The sequence below is a fragment of the Cornus florida genome, unplaced genomic scaffold (genome assembly GCF_030987335.1).
Source record: "Cornus florida cultivar Cherokee Brave unplaced genomic scaffold, ASM3098733v1 CherokeeBrave_3.0.0_Hap2_Chr05, whole genome shotgun sequence".
NCBI lineage: Eukaryota > Viridiplantae > Streptophyta > Magnoliopsida > Cornales > Cornaceae > Cornus > Cornus florida.
The window spans coordinates 115,186,163-115,204,218 of record NW_026775575.1 but is presented as its reverse complement, the minus strand read 5'-3'; the positions used below and the strand labels follow the sequence as shown (position 1 = coordinate 115,204,218).

Genomic DNA, 18,056 nt, shown 5'->3' with positions numbered 1-18,056 from the left:
GGCATGCATAAAGTTAAGATGCATAAAGTTTTACTGGTACATATTTTTCTTTATATTGGGAAATGCATAATATTTGATATAGAATTTAAGATGCATAAAACTATACTAATACCATATTTTTTATTTGTAAGGAAAAGAGATTGGTTTAATTTTTTTAGATGAAAGAATTAAGCATCTTAATTTAAAAATAAAAAGGAAAAAGAAAAGAAACAATAATAAAATATAATTTATTTGAAATATATGTATTGAATCAAAAAATCATTCTAGACGTCTACATTTTTAAGAAGTTAAGACATTTATAAAGTAAATAACACAAAAAAAAAAAGTGAACAATATAAAGTTTTTTTTTTATGCATAAATTATTCATGAGGGTAAATTGGTCAATTTTATTAAATTGTAGAGTTAAAAAAGTCTCCTAAAAGTTTAAAGGGTAATTTGGTCATTTTTTCATGTAAATGGGTGTCTTTGTCCATTTTTGAACATTCAGGGGTGTCTTTGTCCAGAAAAATAGGTAAGTTTTTTCTGAGTGTCTTTTTACCAAACCTCAGAAAGTGTGATTGTATTTTACCCTTTTTAAAAGTATAGTGTGCATGCTACTTAGGTTTTGAGACTTTTTAAAAATTTAAAGATCAAAATGTAGTATTTATTTTTCTGTAACTTTTTAAATGAGACGACTAATTTAGGGAGGGGTATTTATTCCTTTTATTTACGTACGCAATCTGTTTGGCACTTGGCAGATCTTTGTTTCATAGACCGGGCCTACCCAAACTCAATTTCGTAAGTGGGCCAAAATGAGCTTATCTCAAAAGGGACAAACCCACATAAGGCCCAATCTAGGAATTCCTGAGACTAATGGGCCAGGTGAGGCTAGCTGGGCCCAGTATATACAATTTTAATAGTTGGGAATCAGAACATTCTCAGAGACGAAAGACATGGGGAGCACCGAAGAAATCTTGGAGGAGCTACTCAACGTAGAGGTGGAGCTTCAAGATGTCGAAGGTTTGCCCCCCAACACTACTCTCTACACATATTTATACACATTTATACACACACGTTCACACACACGCACACACACACACACACACATATATACATATCGAGTGAAAAAAATTAGTTCTTTTTCCTTGGCAATCTAGTTTGAAATTTTTTAGGTTCAACATTATGGTTGCTTAACTGACTGATATTCATATTTGTGCACTCCTATTCCTATTTTTACCCTAAATTTTGATTTATGACAATGCTGTATTATTATTGATTGATGTGCACGTGTGTTTCTTTTTGCCCTAAAATTAAACCATTTAATATTGAAAAATCAAAGATTGAGTAGTTTTACTTACTTTATCAAAAAAAAAATAATATATATGGATAACTATATATTGAAATGTGAGTAGTAATTGGCTTGAATTAGCTAGATTTCATTCACATGATTTAGATGATCTGTATAGTTGAGGGTGCTCGACTTGGTGGTCCTTTGGGCATCTACCTGTTGGTCATATGATGTTTGCTAAAATATCTGTTCCATGTATTATATTTTTTTGTCTCTATTTCTTTTTTCCTCTTTCAAAGACTTTTTTAGTTTAATAATCATTATTGGCTCTGAATCATATAAATCTATGATTAGTTTGCTAACACATGTATAATTACCTATTTATCTAAATAGTGTTTTTTTCTGATGTCTTCTTGTCCAGACCAAATAAAGATATTGCTTGATAGACAAGAAAAACTGTATGAGAGACAATCTGAACTGAAGGCCTTGTTTGAAGATTGTAATGCATCAGGAAGCACTGGTAATGATGGCACTTCTGTTACTGCAGAGAATTGGTCTGGGCCATTTGAATGGGATTCTCAAGCCGACGATGTTAGGTTCAATGTGTTTGGCATATCCACTTATCGTGCAAACCAGCGAGAGGTCAGTGCTGCCTGTCAGTTTGTCTACTGTTACAGCATAATTGTTCTTTAGCCATTCATTGTCAATAGAAACTATTTATTGCATGAATTCTGCATTTCTTCTCTGCTAACAGGTGTTAGAGGAGCTTCTTGTTATTTACAAGGAAGCTTTGAGTGTAGATAGTATGCCTTACTAGTGTTTAGTAGTTGAGTCGTGGTTGCATCATTTACTGTGCTTTAGTCATCTTCTAATTTGTCAAATAAACTAGAGATTACAGATGGGCTGAGTGACAGAGATCAAGATGTGATCCATACACACGAGTCTCACCTATGCTTGGAAAGGGGCAAGGAAAGATAGATTTGAGAGTTTTCCTATTTTATTATTCATATATTTTGGCAATATTTGATTTTAATTAGTAATTAGGATTAGGTTTGTCTATAAATAAGGCCTTATGTAGTAGGGCACAATACTTTCGATGATTATTGAATGCATATTGATTACATAGTGTTTCTCCCCCTAATTCTTCTTCTCTCTCCTCTCTCTTGTTCCTACATCACTTAGCTATGCTTTTGTGGTGTGATCTTTGTCTAAATGGATTCCTGTGTTCTTGGTAAGACCTGTGGAAGCAGATAGTTGGATCACAAACGAAACGCTTAATATGGGTAAGATCCTAGCATTTGGACTTAACTATGAGAACACATCACTTGATGTTTCTTTTTTTATAGTTGTCTTTGAAGATATCAAACAGGTGGAATCTTTGGTTTTGAAAGAGTTGCTATTTGTGTTATTTCTAACTTGGAAGCAACGGGGGAGAAAGATTGGAAAGCAATTTTTTTTTTTTTTGGCTGAAGTTGAACGGTTTTAATGGTATAGTGATGATGTACATCCTGTAGAATTATCTAAAATGTTAAAAAAAGAAAGAAAGAGGAAATATAGAGAAGAAAGAGAACTCCTTAAAGAGAGAGGAAAATAAACAAAAGTTGGAAAGTACGAAAATGATGTGAGGGAAAAGAAGAGAGAAAATGAGAGATGTGAGAAGACAGAAGAGAAGATGAGAGAGGCAGCACACCAAGTGATTGTCCAAGCCTCTCGACGAGAGAAGGGAGAAAGAAGGGAAATAAAGGAAGGAAAAAAAAAAGAAAAAGAAAGAAATAAAGGAAAACAAAAGGAAAGACTAAAGAGAAGCTAAAATTAAGCTTGCCTATGCCCTTTTTTTCCCCTTCTTCTTCTAAATGAAGGCATAAATTACTCAAATTAGTGAGATAATAAAAGAAACAATGACTAGGAATCCTCCACTTTTGAAAAGAAAAATGCAATCAAAACCTTCTCCCAAGCCCAAAAGCTACCAAAGCAGGTAAAAGTGACTCATAAAAGTCTCCAAAGTTGAGTCTCCTCTCTTGGTTAAATACATATCCATTTATTGAGCAATGTACCAGCAATCCGCCAATCTCACTGGCAATATCTAAAGTCAAGGCTCCTTTATTAGTGTTTATGGTTCACTCATGAATCTGGAAAAAAAGAATTTCCTCAATTACATTTTTTGTTTTCTTATGGTTTTTGCCTACACGTTACATATATATTTCTTTCATGCCAAAAATAATGGATGATTTTAGTATCTACACTGTTATTATTCATGCTCAATTAATTGAAGAATGGCCTTGGTTCTTATTTCTGGACATCATCTGAAAAAGTTATTTGTGTGTTTCCTCTTGAACGTCAGGATGATTTCCTTTTGGCTTTTGGTATACTAGATATATATATATATATATATATATATATATATATTAGTTTTCGAAATATGGAGGCATATGATTTAAAAAATCCAAGAATATATTTATCCTCACTTTTTCAGAATAGTATAAGCTTTTACATTATCTTTCTCTGTAGAGAATAATGGTCATGTAGATTAAAATTTTAAATTCATTCACATGGTATTGAATATTGATTGTTTCTAAGTGCTGTTTCTACACACCTATATGAATTTAATAAACAGTCAATTATTACCAGATTATAAATGCAATCATGAGTGGAAGAGATGTTTTAGTGATCATGGCCGCGGGTGGTGGCAAGAGTCTCTGCTATCAGCTTCCAGCTATTCTTCGTGATGGAGTCGCTCTTGTTGTCAGTCCTTTGCTTTCCCTTATTCAGGATCAGGTGCTCTTAAATCTTTTCTTCTGATGTTCCATATTTGAACCTTACTAAATGAAGTAGCCTTTCTTTCTCTCTCTATTTTTTTTTAATAAGTGAAGTAGCCTTTCTCACAAAAATCATTGCTTCAGGTGATGGGGTTGGCTGCTTTAGGCATCCCAGCATTCAAGTTGACCTCAACAACTATTAAGGAAGATGAAAAATTCATCTACAAGGCCCTTGAAAAGGGTGGAGAAGAGCTCAAAATATTATATGTCACACCAGAAAAGATATCGAAGAGCAAGCGATTTATGTCGAAACTTGAAAAATGCCATCATGCTGGTCGTCTCTCTCTAATTTCTATCGATGTGAGTATGAGGTAACATATTCTTTTTACTTGGTCTGTTACACCGTTTGAGACTCGGTTATCATTTCTTTGGGATGGGCGAAAGCCTCTTTCAAGCAGAAGGATTGCTATGGTCTGATCTAATTTCAATCAATGCGAGTATGAAGCAAAAGCCTCTTTCTTTGGACTTGTTGGTGTGGTCTGATCTAGTTTTATGTGAACAATGACGGCTATGGTTTCATAACTACTTGGTGTTGTTACATGGGCAGCTCTTAAAAAATTAGATAGTGTTGTCTGCAAGTAGTTTTATAATGGGTTGAATATGGATATCGTGTAGGGTAAGAATTTTGAAAGTGGGATAGTGGTTGCAGATTTTATAGGAGAGAAAGAATGAGAATAGGCTGGAATTATATGATGATTGGTTGTAGAGATTTCGGAAATAATGTTGTCGAAGATCATAGTCAGTGACTAGACATGGTTTTGGACATCAGGATAGAACCATATTGGATAGGAAAATCATTATGGTTAAGAATAGAATTTAGGTTTATTATGATAATACATAGAATGCAGTGGTTGGTTGGGTCTTGATTCGATAATATAGAGAATTGAAGAAATAAAAGAAGAATATTCTTTAGAATCTCATTAAGGTCCTTTACGTGTCCACTTATTTAGCTGTTGCCCTGAAAACTTACTCAATTGAAAGCTGTAGAAAACACCATTGTGTAGTGGAACTTGGTATATTTAGTATTTAACTGATAAATTCATCAGCAACTGTACTTTAACGAACTAAATTCTAGATTTATGCTGTTAGTTCATTAAAATGGTTTAATTTTTGACTTTTGAGACAGTTCCATGGAAAACTACACGAGTGGTTTTATTTGATCATTTAACTTGTTTGCTGCGGTGCTGGGCGAGCGATTGAATTTTTGGGTTTTCTTGCAGGAGGCGCATTGTTGTAGCCAGTGGGGCCATGATTTTCGTCCAGATTACAAGAATCTTGGTATTTTAAAGACTCAGTTTCCCAATGTTCCTCTGGTTGCTTTGACTGTATGTTTTCTCTCAGTTCTTTTGACTTGTATTTTGTTTTTTCGTTTTTAATTAAGCATTATCACAGTACATCTTCACTTTCATATCACTAGTTTGAGTGGTAATCCTAAGATTCTCATTTTTTGTTTTATTTCCAGGCAACGGCCACTAGGAAAGTCCAGATAGATTTGATGGAGATGCTACATATCCCAAAATGCATTAAATTTGTTAGCACAGTGAATAGGCCAAATCTTTTTTATATGGTATAGTTGTTACTACTTGTTTGACGTCTACTAGTTTATGCTGACATTTTAAGATCTAGGACTATATTACTCATATTGCAGGTAAAAGAAAAGTCATCTGTTGGGAAGATGGTTATTGACGAAATTGCCGAATATATACAAAGTTCATATCCGAATAATGAATCTGGGATAGTTTATTGCTTCTCTAGGAAGGAATGTGAACAGGTCTATTTACTTATTGTTTTTTCTGACCTTAAATGTTGTCATTCTACATTCTTAGTTCCTTTTTTTCTTTTTTTGGATAAGTATTCTACATTCTTAGTTCTTAGTCAGGCCAAAGAACTTTGTTGGATTTGTAATTTAATATCTGCAAAATTTTCTGTTCCCTGTGAAATTGCTTATTGCATTCAGCCAATAAGTTGACCAGTGGATAAACAACTTGTTTGCCTTTCAAATTAGTAATCAAGAATTTAATTTATTCGCCAAATAGTAAAATGTCAATTATATTTTTCTGTTTTGTTCAGATTGAATTCTTGCTTCTAGTTCTGAAAAGTTGACCAGTGGATAAACAACTTGTTCGCATTCAAATTAGTACTCAAGAATTTAATTCATTCGCCAAACAGTAAAAAGTCGATTGTATTTTTCTGCTATGCTTTGACTGAATTATTGCTTCTAGTTCTGACAAAATCAATTTTATATTAGATGAGTCCACGGACCTAATTTCAACACTTTTTGGCATTTAGTATCTTTTAGCATCTCTTAGCTGACTAGTTGACACCATTTGATTTTGTCCCAGTTTTTCTGTCCCAAAAACTGGGCAGCTGGTCAAAAGACCATGGAACTGGAACTTCAATGCAGGGGAATGTGGTTGTAATGGTTTACATTACATATTTGTGAATTTTCTTATACTACCAAGAAATGTAGGTTGCAAAGGAACTACGTGGAAGAGGAATTTCAGCTGATTATTATCATGCAGATATGGAAGTAAATGCTCGTGAGAAAGTTCATCTGCGGTAATCTCCTTTTTCTGATGACTTCAGTTATGCATTTTGATGTGATTCAGTCGGTTTGCATTTTTCTTTTACTATTCCATGCTCTGGAGTGATTGATGTACCTTATGTTTAGTGCTAAAGAATCTTATTGACTTCTGTAATAACCAAGTGTAATAAGATCGATTCTGCTATTTTAAGACTATATTTTGCTTATGAAGGAGGTAGAGGCAAAAGTCTGGGGAGCAATATGGTTGAGGGAGGGAGACAAGAACATGAAGTTCTTTCACTTAATTTGCTGGTAGAAGTGTTGGTGTTGAGATTCATGATGTTGGAGGGAGTGATATTGAAACCTTAAAATGCCTGCATTTGGATTCATCAAATTCTAGATGCAAGTTGGTGGCAAAAAAGTGTGTGGGTTCTAAGATTACAAGTAATAAACTGGGAGTGTTCCAAAAGCTAGTTATTAAGAGTGTCTATAACCATGTCCACTTTGGTTTTCTGTTATTTGTGATGGGATACATTTTGGGTCCAAGTGGAGGAAATGATTGGAGGTTTGCATATCTACAGTAAAATTTCAAATTTAATCAATTGTTTACGAGTAATGTATTTAAAGGGGGTGGTTCACCCTCGTTAAGAGCATTCTCTAGTCCACCCATGTGATTATGTCAATTTTTTTCTTATCCTGCCTCTGTTAAGAAAAAAGGCAGTAAACCTTCTTAAGCTTTGTCCCCATTTTTCTTAGGACAAAAACAACCTTACTAAAACTTGCCATCTCATGCTTATAAAAAATGAAAAGAAAAAGGCAGTAAGTTCGAAAAGGATTTCTCTCTCTCTCTCTCTCTCGGGGTTAAGAGTTAGGGGATGAGTTCAAGTGTCATTTGATTGGGTGGAATGTGGTTTCCTCTCTTACTAAGGCTGGGCTTTGGGGCTAGATGGCTTAGGTTGTTAAATAGGAAAATGATTGTCAAGATATGCACATGGTAAAGATAGCTTATCTAATAAAGTAGCGGGGAGAAAATATGGAATTGATAGATGATTAATGGATTAATAAAGTTAGGACCACATGACTTAAGGTGTCTGGATCTTTTCAGAATAGCAACATATAGTAGGGGTTAGCCTATCATAGGACGGCGTGTGAGAATCTCTTTAGTGGGGCCTAACGGATTTGGGAGGAGTACGATAATATTTCTTAGTTAGGAAGCACATACACTCCTCTAGGGGTGTTGTGTCTGTGTCAACATGTGTCCGACACAGACACACATAGGACACAGCTAGAGAAGTGTCTTAACACGGCTAGAAGTGTCCTGAAATTTTAATATATATATTTTTTGGTTAAAAACAGTTGGGACGTCACATGGACACGATGGGTTAGTTTCTACGATTATGGGTTGATTAGAAAAATAATATAAAGTTTTAGAAAACAAAAACAACATCCATCTAACTCCAAGCTAGGGATGGCAACAGGCCGGGTTTGGGGTGGGTGGCTCCTTTCCCATCCCTATCCCTGTTTAATTAAGTAAAACCCCGTTTGCTGACCCTGTCCAAAACCGTTTGTCAAAAGACCCCTCATTCCCTGTCTCCACCCCGTTAAATTCCCCCACCCACCCTGCCCTAGCAAATTTTCAATTTTTTATAAAGTAATAGAAAGGATACGAGTGAAGTGGTAAAGGGTAAGACATTAATGTTTTGGCCCCGAAAAGCTCTATTTGGCTAGTGAAAGTGCTTTTCAAATTTTTTATTTTCTTTATTCTTTAGGTGGACAACAGCTTTATGGAATATTTTGATGACTGAGAAATTGGTTTATAACGATAAAATCCTTCCAAATTGGTGTATGTACAAGAGGGCTGAGACATTGAATCACATGGTTCACCTATTTTAGTTTGTGGGATCTTTGATATGCTACTTTATCTTTGTGAGGGTCTCTTTATGTTATGCTTAATGTTGTGATTGAGTTCTTAGATAGTTCCCCTGGGGAAGGGAGGGTGTTTATCAGTGGGAAAGCTAGGCCAATGTGGAGCACCGTTTTGTTATGTCTATGGCGGTGTTTTTGGACAAAATACAATAGGTACACCTGCGGGTGGAGATATAGGTTTTTGAGTAGGAATACATGAACTCGAGCTCCTTATATTTTTGCTTGACTGGAAGGAATCTTTTCCTATATATTATTTGCTGGAGTCTTTGGGTGACTTTAGTTTCAGTGTATAGTTTTCTTTTTTTGCTCCCTTTGTGTGAAGCTTGTGTACTTAGGTTGAGTCCACTTGGTGCTTTTTTCCCCCTTTCTAAATGCCTTTATTGAGGTTGACAGAGCTGGTTATTCTCGTCTTCATGATTATAATTCAAATATTGGTGGACCTTTATGATTGATAGTTAACGGCTGAGTTATCATGTAGTTTATTGCAAATATTCCATTTTGGAGTCTTACTTGTGTCTTGTGACAGTTGGAGCAATGGCAAGTTGCAGGTCATTGTTGGTACGGTATGTAATGTTGAAAATTTGACATTGTCATTCTTTTGACGTATTAATGCTAGTTTACCATTTTAAATCCTTTACTTCTATTACAGGTAGCATTTGGTATGGGAATCAACAAACCAGATGGTTAGTATTTGTTATTTTACCTGTTCTGTTGTTTTGATTTCTGGCTTCTCAATAGAAATGACCAAGTCATGTCAAAAAGATTCTAAGTCTCCAAACTTTGTTATCACACTGCAGAGAATGATTCCTATGGTCATAGTTGATATTCGTAACTAAATCATGATCTGTACTAAACTGGCATCACACCATATTGTCACATAATTATTTTCAACCTTCTATATAGATACAAGACTATATCATTGAAAAGAAATTCTCTAAATATGGCCTTGAGCCCACCACATAGATACAAGACTAATGGATGAACCGTCCCAATGGCCATTCAGTAGGTTCCCAAATCTCTACTTAAATGGCAAATCCAAGCGAAAGTCCTGGGGAAAGGTGAATAAAGGTTTACTTGTGGATATGGTCCCTTCTTTCTTTTCCCTGTATCTTGGGCTTAGTAAACTGGTTGACGGGTCAGACCAGATAAATGCTTCTAACTCTACCTGATTATGTAGTAATAATTGGTTTGTCCATCCCTACTTTAGTCTTCGGTTGTATTTCTCCAAACTGGCTTAGGTGAGTTTAGTTTTGGAATTGAATCTGAACCAACATAACCAAAAACAAGTTGCATCCTAAGGGCTTCAAAACCTTCTCATACTATCACTGACATAATGCAGCTTTTTTGTTGCATGATATACAAGCTGCATGAGTTTCTATGGGTTCCATTTTGCTCATAATTTTTAATAATAATAATAATCCTGTTTGGCATGTCAATTTCTTTCTGAATTCACAACTTCATATATCTTTTATAATTAGTAACAGTTGCCTGTAGTCAGGTTTGTCATCCATCACAGCCTAAGCAAATCAATGGAGACGTACTACCAGGTTTCTGTCTGTTCCTAATAACATGTTTTTGTACCTTGTAGTCCTCCTTTTTGTGACTTCTCTCATTGCAGGAAAGTGGTCGGGCCGGACGAGATGGACTTCCTTCTGAATGTGTACTCTACTTTAGGCCTGGTGATGTTCATAGGCAGGTAGAAATGTGTTCTCACAATTGATGTTTTTAGTTTATTTAAAAAGTATTATAATTTCTGAATGTGACACTTCTCTAAGCAGAGCTCAATGGTCTTCTATGAAAATTCTGGATTGCAGAATCTGTATGACATAGTCCGATATTGTCAGGTATATAACTTTGCGAAATTTCACACAAGTCAATGCTCTTGACGGAACATCAAATCATCTCCTTTGTTTGATGAAGAAATTGATTTGCTGGAATTATACTGGTAACTTAACACTCGGAAGATCAGTAATTTATTATTTTTTTCTTATCTCTTTCTATTGTCACCTCCTAGCTGAGTTTAAGAAAACCGAAGATATATTGTTGGTGAGACCGTTAGAAGTATATGTCATTGTCTTGAATCTGTACCCGATGGCATGCCGACATACAGAGTTGATCCCCATCTCATCTTCCTTCCTTTGAACACGCGTGCCTTTAATATGGAATGTGAATGCTTTAATAGTAATTTAATTTTTCAATTGTGCGCCTTGCTTCACTCGGGCACACGCCTCGCCTTGCGCCTAGGCTCCAAAGGAGCTCTAGCTTCTTGGGCCTTTGATAATACTGGTGTTCTGAGAATGAAATGCTTTAGTTGCTCATTCAAACTTATATTTATTCTTATTGCAGTCTAAAAAAGAATGTCGTTGCGGTGCTTTCTTCTGACATTTTGCTGAGCCATTGCAAAATTGCAATGGTACAGTTTTGTTAGTTTCTGGAATGAAATGCTTTGGTTACACATTAAAACGTGTATTTATTCTTATTGCAGTCTAAAAAAGAATGTCGTCGCGGTGCTTTCTTCCGACATTTTGCTGAGCCATTGCAAGAGTGTAATGGTACTGTTTTTTTTAGTTTCTACTATGAGTTTTTATCTTCACATATTAGTTTGGTGGTATTAACTCGATTACTGCCACACTCAAATTGTTTTTCTACTCAGGGATGTGCGACAACTGTGCATTTTCAAGTGAGGTCAAGGAAGCTGATGTCTCCGGTAATTATTTTATTTTACTAGAAGACAGTTTATTGATTTGTTTATCCTTCCCTGGTCATTCACTAAGATTTAAAACATCAGTGCATATTTTGTCTTTTTAATTGTCGATGCTTCTCTGTGCTTTTCTCCCCCAAGTTTAGCCTATTACAGTTTGTCAGGTTGGTTTGTACTTTGTGCCTCAATGATGTAGTATGTCAGTAGATGACCATTTTATGTATTATAACTTTCAGTAATCAGTTCTTCATTATGATTGAAGACACGAGTAATTGGTTTACCCATTTTATTATTGATTCTCCTTTGTGCTATTTGTCCATTGTAATTTGTTAGATTGATTTTATTTTGTGTAGGAAAAATAAAATTTTATCACTATATATTTTATATGTCCTGCTAAACCATTTCTTTGTGAATTCTATGTTGTTAAAATTTTATTTTTGTGCATTACCAATCATAAATTGCTTAATTTGCAGGTCATGCAAAAGTTATTGTATCCTTACTGCAAGATATGCAAGACAATGATCAGAGAGTGACAGTTTTACAAATGGTGGATAGGTTGAAGGTTAAGCGCATAGACGTAGGTTAGCTCTCTAACTTGATGTATCTTTTAACGTGCTCCAGTAAAGGTCCGATTAACATGATTAGTTACATGAGTCTAAAATTGAATTCTAATTCCAGTTTTGCCAAAATTGAATGGAGATGAAAGTAAAATTACGTTGTTGGGAAGGCACAAAATTTCTGGATCAAATAATTGAGATTATAGTATCACAGAATCTACTCAGTGATTGGATTACATGAAGATCTAAAGTTTGAGCTTAACTTCAAACATTCTGCAACTTGTATTCAAATATGAAGCATAGTGATGTTCTCACACATTGAAAATTCAGGTATAGAAACCAAACATATTGACAAAAAAATGTGAAAAATACTAAGAAACAGTCTGTGACTCAAGAGCTTTATTGATTGTTTGGAAGGGCACTTCATGTATGAGGATCAACAACAGATGGCTTCCCATATCAATGGGCTGCAAAATTGCAAAATTAGAGCATGTTCGCTGGTCCCACCACCTGTTTATTCAGACTGAAATTAAACAGGACCCAACTCTTGTCAAACCTGACAAATTAAAATGTTTTATTAAAGAAAAAATAAGAGATAATAAAGTAGGCATCTATTAGAACATGCTTTTTTTTTCCTTTGAATCATGGAGTTTAGCTGTTAAGGCGTTATATCCATGTGTACATTGTTACCAAAAACCCATGCTTGTTTTCTGTGGGACTGATAGACTCGGACAAGAAAGTAGAGACTAGTTTCAACACTTGATGATGAGTACAAGTTTGTTGAATGAAAGATAGAAAAGAAGGAAGACCTTGGAATCTTGTGCATATCTACAGGCTATTGCGGAGTTCTTTGCATCTTAGATTGCCACTTGGAGATCCCTGACCAAGAACTTGGTCCCATGATTGTTTAAATTAGAACCAAGCATGTGCAATTAGTGATAGATTATAGTTCGGTTTCAATTGTTCTGCTTAAGGCCAAAATTGGAATTGAGGGGCTGCCCATTTGCGAATTTATTGTGAGTAATTTGCATTGTGCATCTGGAGAAAACAGCCCAAATATTTTTTTCTTTAAATGAGTAAATTTTATTGAACGAGTGCCAACAGCAGGGGTTGATGTTACTTACGAAAAAAAAAAAGGGGGGAGGGTGATATATGTTTCTTTGCCTTTTGTTGTTGATAAAGAGTTTGCTTTTTTTTTTTTTTCGTAAACAAATATGAATATAACTGGTTTTCGGTTTGGAGAAAATTTTCAAATCCTAATCCTGATATTTTTTGATTGGCCCCACATTATTAGTTTGTGAGTGATATGGAAAGTTTTGGTCCTTCCAAGTATTCTAACAGTCAAATGAAGGGCATTTGTTCAACTCTTTGGAAAATGGGTCCTTGAGCACCAGATAGGCCCCTTAAAGAGAGACTATGCAAGCACTTTTATTTCTCGCTATTGCATTGCAGATCTAAAATATATATGTAGGAAAACCATTTAATTTGTTAATTTTGTTTATATATCATTTATTGTCCTTTATGCCTCAATTTTTTTTAAAAAAAAAGGTAATATTGAGTTTATTTTTGTAATAATGTCTTTCTTTGCCATTAGTTTAGGTTCCCTTGAAGTTACCATCTCTGTCTCTCTCTCTCTCTCTCTCTCTACTTTTTTTTTCTCAACTTCTTAAATAACTTACGGTCTTTTTCATTGACACTGATTTTGATATCAATTGTCATTTCTATGCAATGGAGTTTCAACTTTTGTTCGACGTAGACATTTGTGGTATTGGCTATCTTTTGTTGATATATATATATATATATATATTCTTTGTGTTGTACAGCTATACTTAAGGGTGTGAATTCAGTGATTGTGGTGCATTTTCAAGACTAGGATTGATGGACACCCAATTAAGTTAGACCAATTTTTATAGAGAATCACAATGTACACTGCATAATTATTGAGTTGAATTGGGGAATAAGATAAGAGAAGAAAGGGATGGAAATCCATGTTTGAAGTTCAAAATTTCAAATAGAGGCTCTACTCTTCTAATAATTTAGTGATTAGGGATTATGCCTCTGTTGAATGCGTCTTTTTTTTTACATAATTATGTTCAGGTGTTGGTTAAATACGAGGAACTGTGATTAGGATTCATTTCATTTAAGTTACTTTGATTGTGAGCAATTTTTACTATTGCAATTTTTTCCACTGCTATATAGTTTCATGTCTCTTATACTCCTAATAATTTTAGGCATTTATATGAACTTCCATAATTTAGCATTTGCCTTTGCTGGAATTGCTTCTCAGGTCCCGAGCTAAAGAGAGATGAATTAGAGCACCTTGTGATTCAGCTTATAGTGGACCGTGTTTTGGTAAGAAGACCAACTCTTCAGATCTCGAATCCATAAGAAAAAAATTGCAAGCCTCATAAAATGTGTTTTTCTTTTGATGATGACAATAATTAGCCGATAGTGTGAAATACAATTTTGTAGTTTCTCTACTGATATAACATGATCTTATCTTATTTCTTTATTGGCTAAGGTAAACTTACATGTTAATTCTTGGAAAATGAAATTAGCTACGGTAAACTTACATGTTAATACTAGGAAATCAGTTTCACTTAGTTTGACTGTGCAGTTAGAATGATGCTATTGGAAAAAATATCAATCATGATTCGACATTCAGTGATTAATGCAGATGCTTTCTATGTAAACGTGGTAGCACCTAGTAGTTAATATACATAGTGATAAATAAATGTCATTAACACTCGTGAACTGGTATGAATTATTTTCATTTAAAAAAATTCGTGAAATGCTTGATATTTCTTTTATTTTTGGCAAAATAAAAATCATATAGATTCAACGGAAATGGAGATGGCAAGGTGGACAAGCTAAAAGAATTTAGGGTTAATTTCATTGACACCCCCTAAAGTCTGGCCAAATATTACATAGAAACATCTTTCGAAAATTACTATCACTCAGACCCCAAATACTTTTCCGTCAATGACACAGTTAAAAATGTTTGAAAAGACAATTTTACCCCTAAATATTTTAATGACTTTTATTGTAAAATATAACAAAAAAAAAAAAAACTAAAAGGACTAAAATGCCCTTACCCTCACTGCAAATTCCACACTCCCTTCTCTCACTACAAACCCCAATCATGTTACCGTGGATCGCCATTATGGCAACCCATGCTGCTGATAAAGGTCGACGACCACTGGGTCGCCGTCCATGTAGATCAAACAAGGTCGCCGTCGGCGACCAGGTACAAGGAGATAGGGCAGTGAGCAGCACCAAGAATGAGATAACCAGGTCGCTGGTGTATGAGAAGAAGCAGCGACCATGGTGGTCACTGTTATTGACGTTCCGACATCGAGAGAGAAGAGGCGACCAAAGTGGTCGCTGGTAATGAGGAACCAGGTTGCTGCGAGGCGACCTGGCAATCAAAGCATAAGGGTTGTTGCGGGAAAAGCTTCAGTCGCAAACAACGACACAGAGACTTGAGAAAAGGATGGCGACGGTCGCTCTTGTTGTTGCCTGCTGTTACACAAATTGATTGATATTAATTTAGAAAATAATCAGAATGCAAATCAGTGAATTAAATTAGCCTTAGCACTCCTCTGTTAACACATCTTCTTGTAGTTTCTTTTCTGGATTCAGCCTCAACCCTATTTCGCCGAGATTGTGTTGGATGGTGTTCTTGGTTGATTTAAAAGTTACTGGTCACAACTATTAATTGCTCCTGTCTTCACCATTAATGGCCCCTCTCTCTCTCTTCTTTGCCACATTAATGAATAAGAAGAAAAGAAAATAAAAGAAAATTTATTTGCCGGCAGTAATAAAGAAGAAGAAAAGGAAATTAGAAAATAAAGAAAAAAGAAAGAAAAAATATACGTGGAGAAAACTGGTGGTGTAAATGTTGAGAAATATATATATATATATATATATAAAGAATAATTTTTAAAAATAATTATAATTTAGTTGTTATACATAATGAGAAATATATATAAATAATAATTTTAAATTAGAGGTGGTTGTACATGATGATATATATATATATATATATATAAAGAATAATTATAAATTTATATAATAAAGGTCAAAGGGTATTCAAGTCATTTCAGATAGTTATAAGGGTAGCAATGTCATTTTACATACAAAAATGTATCTGACACACCTGAAAAGTAACTTTTTGGGTGTAAGTGAAAAACGGAACAAACGTTTGTAATATGAGTGATAGTTATTTTCGAAAGATGTTTTAGTGTGATATTTGGCCAAACCTGAGGGGGTGTGAGTGAAATTAACCTAAGAATTTAAGAGCATGATCATATTTCCTTTGAGCAAAATGTTAAAAACTATTTGTGATGCCATCATTTTGGTTAATACATCTGATGTAAATTTATATATAGGAATTAGATGATAACTTTAGTGAACCTTATGATAAGTCATTAACATCGGGAGATTCCTGCTACTATCTGAAGTCTCTATGTACATGAGTAAAATGTTCCCCAAAAGAAGCTAGAAATCAGAATTGCTTAGGTAGGTGTAGTTTGTTTGAAATCCCTGAGATTCTTCTGTATGTTTCTTTCAGCAACCAAATAGGGCAATTTAGGGAAGTGCAGAAACCAATGTGAAAAACTTCAGTTTGAAGTAAACTATTTGGATATATGTAGCTATTTTCCTGTCATTCTATAACTAAAGTTCTAAGGTCTAATCCACAAGGTACTTTTGCACTTCTCATGTCATCTCCGCTTGATTGCTTTGTTCTCGCAATTGATACATTCAATCCATTTCATATTATTTGTTTATTTTTTTGTTAAACTCTGTAATTTTGCTATTTCTTATCTTATTATCAGAAAGAAGAATTTCAACATACAGCTTATACTACAAATGCATATGTCACGGTAGGACCACTTGCAAAGCATGTATTGCAGGGTGAGGGTGTCACTTTTGAAAGAATACTTACTGACAAAGGAATTTGTGCTATTAAAACATGTTTATTTATTTATATCACAACTAATTATTGCTGAAAGTAGGCATGAGTCCAAGCAAGGAGGTCATTTGTGCTGTGTAACTTAAAATTACTAATTATTGCTGAAGATATGGTACTTTATTTATCACAAAAAAAATATTTATCAAAAAAATTGCTGAAGATATGGTACTGTGCACTTGTGCTATGTTTTAAAAATATATCTAACTTTTATGGTGTTGTACACAGGAAAAAAGATTGTTAAGCTTGAGATTTCTAGTGGACAGAGGAGTAAGGGTGGCGTTATGAAATCTTCAAAACGCAGTACCATATCTTCAGGGTTGGAGTTTAAGCTTGATGAGCTGCGAAAGGAACTCTCTTCTATTCATGGGGGAATATTTCCTCACTCTGTCTTGTCTACTCAACAAATCAACTTGCTAAGTGCTCAGAGACCAAAGTCAACGGAGCAGGTGCCCCACAACTCCTCCATCTTCCTGTTACAGATAGTTGATAACCCATCTTTCCGACTAAGCATCCTTTAACAATGACCTACCATATATATTGCCAAAGTCTGGTTCAACCATTGCAGCAATATTACTAATAAAGACCATAAATAGAGAAAACTTATGACATCCATAATTTCTGCAACTAGAGCTGTCAGGTGGATGATCCTGAAAACGCTAATGTAATTTTTGTTTCTTGCAGTTGGAGAGCATAATTGGAAAATTGAAGACGGAGAAATACGGGAGTAGAATTCTTGAAGAAATTGGAAGTTACGAGTCCAAGTGCCCACCTGAAAATGAGTTTCTTGATGAAGGTCAAGGTAGTGGAAATAGAGTTGCAAAGAGGTTAAAAACTAAAAAGGCTACTGTAGTCATTGAGAGTAGTGAAGATGAAGCATGAAAGTCACAGATATTTACTTGAATTCTATTACTAATCACTAACTTATATTAGGACTATTTGTATACACATGCGTCTATGGATAGTTGAGAGAGATTTGGAAATTTGTTGAAACAAGCCGGTGTTTTGTATTCTTTTACTTTATGTTACAATTGTGGTTTTGCGCTATCCTAGAAATCAGTGATACATGTATAGATTTTTCATACCATATTCCTTGCAATGATGGCTTCAAAATTTTGCGGTCAATTATAAAATGAAATTGAGTGTGTAACTTCCCAAAAAAAGGAAGAAGAAGAAGAAGATGGAGTCTCTGTACTCGTGTTAAAAATCACCATCATATTATATAAACTAGAGCCAAGCATGGAATAAAATCAAATTCTCGTTCATTGATTTCTGGGATTTGATTTTATCCCT

General features: G+C 34.6%; 1 protein-coding gene across 4 annotated transcripts; it reads left to right on the top strand.

Moving 5' to 3' along the window:
- Positions 1 to 928: 928 nt before the first annotated feature.
- Positions 929 to 17,847, top strand: LOC132308816 (ATP-dependent DNA helicase Q-like 2). 4 transcript variants are annotated; one of them, XM_059807055.1, is made up of 20 exons: positions 929 to 999; positions 1,689 to 1,909; positions 3,896 to 4,042; positions 4,168 to 4,383; positions 5,304 to 5,408; positions 5,546 to 5,650; positions 5,732 to 5,854; positions 6,554 to 6,642; positions 9,060 to 9,096; positions 9,183 to 9,216; positions 10,028 to 10,080; positions 10,152 to 10,229; positions 10,312 to 10,377; positions 11,019 to 11,085; positions 11,187 to 11,240; positions 11,708 to 11,815; positions 14,079 to 14,143; positions 16,630 to 16,708; positions 16,992 to 17,212; positions 17,448 to 17,847. In XM_059807055.1, exons 1-20 carry the CDS (start codon positions 933 to 935, stop codon positions 17,643 to 17,645), a joined length of 2,133 nt encoding a protein of 710 aa, XP_059663038.1. In that variant the 5' UTR covers positions 929 to 932; the 3' UTR covers positions 17,646 to 17,847. The 4 variants fall into 4 exon arrangements, with proteins under 4 accessions (XP_059663038.1, XP_059663039.1, XP_059663040.1 ...); XM_059807056.1 differs by lacking the exon at positions 11,708 to 11,815; XM_059807057.1 differs by lacking the exons at positions 16,630 to 16,708; positions 17,448 to 17,847 and having other exon boundaries at positions 16,992 to 17,204.
- The last annotated feature ends 209 nt before the right edge of the window (positions 17,848 to 18,056 follow it).